The sequence below is a fragment of the Haliaeetus leucocephalus genome, unplaced genomic scaffold (assembly GCF_000737465.1).
Source record: "Haliaeetus leucocephalus isolate CR32 unplaced genomic scaffold, Haliaeetus_leucocephalus-4.0 Scaffold295, whole genome shotgun sequence".
Classification (NCBI taxonomy): Eukaryota; Metazoa; Chordata; class Aves; order Accipitriformes; family Accipitridae; genus Haliaeetus; species Haliaeetus leucocephalus.
Window position 1 is genome coordinate 5,207,641 of NW_010972731.1, and position 7,196 is coordinate 5,214,836.

Here is a 7,196-nt window from a genome sequence, read left to right on the forward strand (position 1 = left end):
ATCACTTTTGCTAATAGCTTTGACAGTGATTCTTTAAGTGATCTAAATCACTCATTTGCAACAAATTGGCATAGTTGACAGGATCCTTAATCAGGATTTGCGACAACAGTCCAACAGCTTAAGTTCTGAAGTCCCTACGCTCACTGTTTTATATTAGCACACTTCTCCCAACATGTAGATCTGCACACAGAAAGTGACAGCCACAAGGAATTCAGTGAAATTTAGGTCTTCTAACTATGACCGTAAATGCTCCTCAGCCTCATGGGCCTGACAATAAGGCTTATCTTTTGCTTCCTGGTTCAGGTCTCAGGATTGCATGCATCAGTCACCATTCAAGAGGTTAACTCCCCTCTACTCTCAGGCAAAATATTCAGAAAGTGGACCTCTAAAGAGACAGCATTTTACTTTTACCTTGAGAAATTAAAAGTATCTTTGCTAACTAAACTTATCTGCACAGTGTGGCATGATCTTCCTTTGAACTGAGCTGGACTGGTGAGCTACGATACACAAAACAGAAATCCTTCACACCAACCAACCACCTCTCATATTCAAGCTCATCATTCCTAGGAGCCAACGCACTACGGACTCCTGAAATCTAGAGAGACAAGGAAAAGACGATCAAATTGCTCAGCACTCTTTTGCCCCACTTTTATCCCCCCAAGAAACAGTCACCCTGGAAGGATCCAACAGTTGTTCAAGCTGTTTATCCTTTCTATTGTTCTCTTCTTCTAGTCGACGGAGCTTAGTTTTCATTCGATCTCCCTCATTTTTCTGAGCTTGTATTGTCTAAAAGAGGGGAGAAAAAAATTGTAAGCACATTTCAGAAATAGAAATACACTGAGTTTTCACATGGAAACATGTTTTGATGTCAGTAACAATCCAATTATGATGGTCAGGATGAAGCAAAAGAAAAAAGAGAGACCATCACACTGGACCAGGGCTGACAGATAAGGGAGATGACAGGGCAAAGATAAACGGAAAAGGTTTAACAGAAAGGCAACCTTACACAAATGATCTACAACAGCCCAGATACCTGTCTATAGGTATCCCTAGTGTTCAACATGCCCAGTCCTCATGTTTCATACGCTGCTCTAAACTCAACTGACAAATTTTTAAAACGTGATGGGTAACAGCCAGGAGAGTAGGGGGGTGGGGGGGGAAAAAAAGGTGGAGGGACAAAGAAACCAAATGCAATGAACCTTTTCAGCGTCCAGCTAAGGCCATGGCTGGGGTTCGGGACTGGATATACTTCAAGGCTTCCACATCCAGTACTCAGAAGTATCTATCACACCATAAGAACAATGAAATTGCCTTAAACAGACACAAGTTTAGTTTCGCCTTACATCACGAAAGCAAAAAAATTTCGTGGATGTCCCAGTTGTAGAAACCAAAGTATTCTGAACCAACAAGGCCTGAACATCTACAGGTAGATGGAGCGACGCTATGACTTTCTATCCAAGTATCACAGAGACTGTACCTTTTTCAGTTCTATAATTTCATCATACATATCTTCTTTTTCTTTGTAGTCAGGAGTTCCAGGAATGTAGCCTACAGAAAAAGGTATATAAAATAAGCAGATCTGCAAGAAATATTTTTAACTAACAAGAAACCTTACAGTTAAAGGAAAATATCTAGAACAGCACCAAACTGAAAACTAGGTTTGGTTTTTTTTTTTTAGAAGAAAAATCAGCAAGGAAATTAATTTTAGAAATAGAGGTGAAATAGAAATGTTACTGTATGAAACTTCTGCCAGATTTTACAGCCAATTTCTCCTAATTACTCCTCTCTGGTGCTAGATTAAAATATCCATCTCAAGAAAAATAGATGCTTCACAGAAGACTGCAGTCTTCTCACCGCAACAAATCAATTATTTACAAAAGATTTCTAAAAGATGTCCAGAATATATTTTGCTATTTATGCCTAACGTGTAAAAGTCTATCATCTTTCAAAGTTGCCAGAAACTCTGTATCACCAGTAACAGTATAAGTGTCATTTTAAATGGAAGTTGGATTTTTAAGTTTGCAGTTCTCCTTTAAGAAAAGCAGGATAAAGTTTTAAATTTTGTTCCTCTCATAAAACTCAGTTGATTTTAATATCACAACCACATGACAAAACACTTTCTAGAGAAGAAGTAAAAGGAGTCAATTACATAGAATTTCAGGCAAGCAGATGGTTTCTATCAATGGCTCCTAAGCTGTGTTTTGCAAAGTCACAATAAATTGTCTACAGCTGGCCCATTGAACCATATTATATTTGCAACATTTTCAGCTGCAAATGCATGGCAATTTGCAAAAAGTTCTGAAAGCTAATAGTGATTCATTGCTCAAAAAAAATTTGGAAACCCCTGTCTTATCCAATTTAGAAATCTCAAAAAGTATCTCATGAATCATATTTTGACACATATTTTGATACAGGCTAAACTGAAATGGTTCTTGCTTTCCTAAAGCTAAGATCTTAAGCAATGTATGCTTTTACATGGAAAAAAGATCATTAACTTTTATTTACCACACCATTACATAGTTTACCATTACTAGAAGAACGAGAGTGTTTTGGCTTCTTCATTCCTAGAGCTTCCTTCAAATATTCTGGAGTGCTACTAGAAATGTTAGTTCGCATATGCCCCATGCCAGCATCTGATTTCAGAGGATGGCTCATTCCTGCCAACAAAAATGGAACAAAAATGCAAAAATTGGGGATAATTGTGAATTAAATTTGTGGATTTATTCTGAACAAATGCAACATAGAAAGCTCCAGATGCTGTTAATTATTCCCTCTATAAATTCCAGTGTTCAAGATCAGATAATTCCAACCACCCAAATAAATAATAGTGAAATGACTTCCTATGTAGCCTATAATGAAATACAAATCTGTTTTTTAAGAGTTTATATGTTAAGCTGAACACAACACTGAATGTTATCCATATACGCAGATAAAGTTTCTATAATAATACCTTGTTTCAGTGATCCCAGCCACATCTGCCTTGGGTTTTTTACAGCTGCACTCTCAAGATGTGCACTGCCTGTTCCCTGCAGAGATCGCCAAACTGCAGTTTTTTTAGGATACAGTTGTGTGCTAGAACTGTATGGAGACTCTATAACAAAAGAAAATATCTCAGCATTGCCTTAAAAAGCTCAAGGTCATGAAAATCCTTTCTGTCTTGTGCTTCAAGGTTCCCAGACACAGTCCTATTACTTATAAAAATAGAATTTAACAGCATACTACATATTGGCTTATATGGAGCAATGGGACATTCACCTAAAAAAAAAAAAATCACGATAAAGAAAAAATCCAATTCCAAAAAAATGAAGAGCCTTACAAAGAGGTATAGTGACAGTAATATGACTAAATGCATGTAAAAATATTTACACGTACAGTTTCGATAGGCATCCCTAAGATACCTGCATGTCTAAATTCATACATTAAATTGCCCTTTCAATGAGTGTATACACAAACGTCCTATCAATGAGAAAAATATGTATGGCTAAACAGACAGAACTAACTCTATAGCTACTAAACCACTAGCAATTTTCTTGCAGTAATCAAAGAACAGAATTGGTCTGATGCAACTGCTGGGGAGCCCCTCACATTACTACTTCAGGTATGGCAGTCAGGTTCAAATACTGACACTAATTACACTTCAAATTAGTATAGCTGTGCACTATATGGGCTAACTAGTTAGTCTTCAAATTACCAAGAGAAGTACATACAGGAAGAGGCAATGTCACAAACATCATAGTTGACATTAAACAGCTATTTTAAATTCCATCATTTAGGCAAGCAAAGGGATTTCAGTAAAAGAAAGAAGATAGATACACATCTACCAGAAGAGCATGCCTCCTCCTCAACCTAAAGCAAAATTTAAAAGCACAACATTATTTAATTTATTAGAAACAAAACAAAGTAACAACAATCAGCAACACTCTGAGGTAAAGTCTTCTTTGAAACATTCACTGGAAATATAAAAAGGAAGGTAAATGGAAAAGTACAGTAAGAAACATAAACCCCAGAAGAAAAGGACAAAACCCTACATTAAAACTGCAGGTCTAATAACATTGTACTTCTGAGGTCACGTGAATAAAAAGCCCAAACAACAAATGAAACTGAGAACTGCTTAATTTACAAACACAGGTATCTACTGGGTGGTAGGTAGCTCCAGTAATTCTAGATTCTTTCTACACAGCAAGTATCAGCATTTCTCCAAAAAGACAAAGAGAAAAAGAAATGCTTGCCATTAGAAGGGATAACATCAGAAGAAAGTAGTTTATGCTGGAGAATCAAGAATTACAACTAACCCACAAACTTCAGTATTAAACCCATGAAAGTCTAACTTCACAGGTTACAGAACAAATCTCAGATAGGTGTGCTCTGCACAAACCAGTGAATAATTTCTGAAGAGAATAATAAGATGTTGTTTCAAGTAAATCTTCCAGTTCCTGTGTCCCACAAATCTATCTTGTTCTGCAATAACAGAAGCAGAAGAAAAAAATTTTGGAACACTTACTTGGTGACTTTGGAGGCTTGTGAAAAATTTTCTTCTTTAACTTCTAGAAGAGAAAAAGAATTTTTTATGTATTTAGCATATTTCACTCTTCAAAAATTTCAGCATATAATCTCAAAATTGGCTTCAATCTCCATTTTGCATGGAGATCGTTTGTTCTAATAAGGCAAAATCTTCTGTGTAGAAAAGAAAAATAGTAGCATTAAGTATATGCAGATTTGGCCACAGCAATGGTCACCAGAATTAAGGTGGTACCTACTGGAGTTTTATGCTACAGAGAAAAAGTAGTCTGTTCATGCTCAGAACACCAAGACCTTCCCCATCAGTATTAAATATGAGTAGCAGGAAATTAAAGATGATCACAGAGTAGAGGCTCATCTGTAGAACCATTTAGCTAAAGGGAAGACTTATTCAATTCCATTAGAACTCTGTAAAAGGATTACTTAGGCCTGTAACTTGATATGAACAGCGAAATGAAGCCAAACATTGTTTGCAGCCCCCAGTGCTGAGAATTTAGAAGCCAGAATTACATCTGGAATCAAAGGAGGTTTTTGAATCAAACTACATTGCAATAACATTGTTAGCCCTCCTCTGAAGGGTGTCTTATCAACCAGGAGGCAACACATGGATGTAGTGTGTGCAAGAACGTGTTGAGAGGCCTTTTAAGGCATTCATCCACAGTGTGCCATTAATAAAACTCACCATTTCTGTATCTGATTCACAGGTTATTACAGACAGGCTGTCATCTCCCTAGGAAATAGAGACATTAACTGTGGCATTTGCTACTAAATAATTGGTTATAATACACCTCCAGAAAACTTTATATCCTTCTACTATCACAACAAAGTTTGAGTGCAATAAATTCAAATGGTAAATGTGTCACCACTGTTCCAAAAACCAGCATCATTTGCGCTAACACAAACGTTCTGCGTGATATAGCGCAAGTCACTTCAGACTTGAGCCAGAGACTTATGCGCTTCAGTGCACAGCATTACAACATCTGAACCTTCAGGTGCCCCATCTTCCAAGGTGCTGGTTTTGCGTTAATTTCTCCACCAGTAAGAGTTAAGCAGCAACTCATCCGTTTGCCCCTTTCCTCACTCACTTGTTCCTACCCTTGCTATGCCATGCGAATGTTCAGTAAACTCAACTGGAGAAGTGATCAGGCTGACGAAAAAACCCAAATCAAGGAATCAAAAAAGTGGTTAATTTTTCCTCAGATTGAGCTGACAACTTTCCCTGCTTCTCAAACGTAAGCATATCCACAGCAGAGGGAAAATTTCCGCTTTGCTTTCAAATTATCTGAATGTATGCTGCCCTCACAGAAAGAACATTTTCACTTGCTGCTGACTCCACGGTGCTCACAGCTGCAGCACCATTCTTTGGACAGATGCTGATCTATCTCATTGTAAGAGGCAGCACGGGGTGCAGTATTTCTGAGAACCCTGGTTGACAGAACAGGAGCTGGGATTGACAGCAACAGAGCAGGTAAAACAGCTTTTTGTGCTGGCTGAGAGCAAACAGGTACACATCTCACACACCATGCCATACAGTTTTTAATTTCCTGAGGCAATGTTCCTTGCAGCACACTTATTATTTTTGATATTTTAAGGCCTTTTTATCACTCTGGGAGATCTCCCCATGTAACTGCAGCTATTGCATTAAGAATCAGAGAACGTGGAAGGCACCCAGCCTCGATAGGGGATAGTAAACAACAAAACGTTCACCAAGATATAAACTTGCAATAACAAAACCACCGCAGTCTTTGGAAACCTTCACAGTCCCTTTGCTCTTGCAAAGGAGGCCCAACAAGAGCCACCGGCAACAGACGACAACAGAACATGGTGGTTCCCAGCAAAAAAACCTCCAGCTGGCTGCCGAGGGGGAAGGAGACGAACCCCCCCCCCCCCCCCCCCCCCCCCCCCCCCGCCGCGCTACCGGCCAGCGAGAGAGATACGGGCAGAACCCAGAACCCCACGGGCTGGAGACGGACGAAACTGTCCTCCTCCCCCTCCTAGCCACCGCCTCGCCGGCCCAGCAAAGCCTGAGGGAGCTCCAGGCTTTATCCCGGCCCCGTAGGCAGACGGGAGCGTTTCGCGGGCCGGGCCCCGGCTGAGGCAGCCTCCTCCTCCTCCTTCCCACAGGCCCGCTCCTTACCAGCTCCCCTTCCGCGGCCGCCTCGCCGGCCCCCCGGGCCATAGCAGGAGGGTGACGGGGAGGCCTTAAGGGGGTAGCAGGGCGGCGGGGACCACCCCGGGCCACGGCGCACGGCTCGGGGCAGGGGGGAGGCCGCCGCGGCCTAGTCTGAGCTCCAGCCTCCCCCCCTCACGGCACTTCCGGGTTGCGGAAACCATGGCAACCAGCCGCGCGGCGGAGGGGCGGAGCGGGCGCCACGACGCCTGCGCAGAGTGACCGCGGGGAGGCGGAAGTGTGGGGGGGTAGGGCCGCGCCGGCGCTTAGCAGCGGCTCCGGCGTCGCCTGCGGGCACAGCCGGGCGGGCCTCGGCCTTGCTGCGGAGCTCGAGTGCCACCAAGCGGCCCCGAAAGGCAGGAAAGCCCGGCGGGCTGTGGAGAAGCCCTCACGACAGCCGGCTCCGCTCCGCCATCCTGCCCAGGGACAACCGCGGGCGGAGCACGGCCCTCAGAGCAGCCCCTTCCCCCTCGGGCACTGCCTTTAGAGCGACGGCGGGACCCCCCCC

At 42.2% G+C, this 7,196-nt stretch overlaps 1 protein-coding gene across 1 annotated transcript in view; it reads right to left on the reverse strand.

The window, feature by feature from the left end:
• The window catches only part of IQCE (IQ motif containing E), a 31,117-nt gene extending 24,367 nt beyond the window's left edge, over positions 1-6,750 (reverse strand). Inside the window, exons 1-7 of the mRNA XM_010570295.1 lie at positions 6,656-6,750; positions 5,201-5,248; positions 4,502-4,544; positions 2,951-3,091; positions 2,526-2,657; positions 1,478-1,548; positions 673-786 (exon numbers count right to left, since the gene is read on the reverse strand). Coding sequence (XP_010568597.1) covers positions 673-786; positions 1,478-1,548; positions 2,526-2,657; positions 2,951-3,091; positions 4,502-4,544; positions 5,201-5,248; positions 6,656-6,697 — 591 coding nt within the window. The 5' untranslated portion in view covers positions 6,698-6,750. The remainder of the gene's footprint in view (positions 1-672; positions 787-1,477; positions 1,549-2,525; positions 2,658-2,950; positions 3,092-4,501; positions 4,545-5,200; positions 5,249-6,655) is intronic.
• Positions 6,751-7,196: the final 446 nt, after the last annotated feature.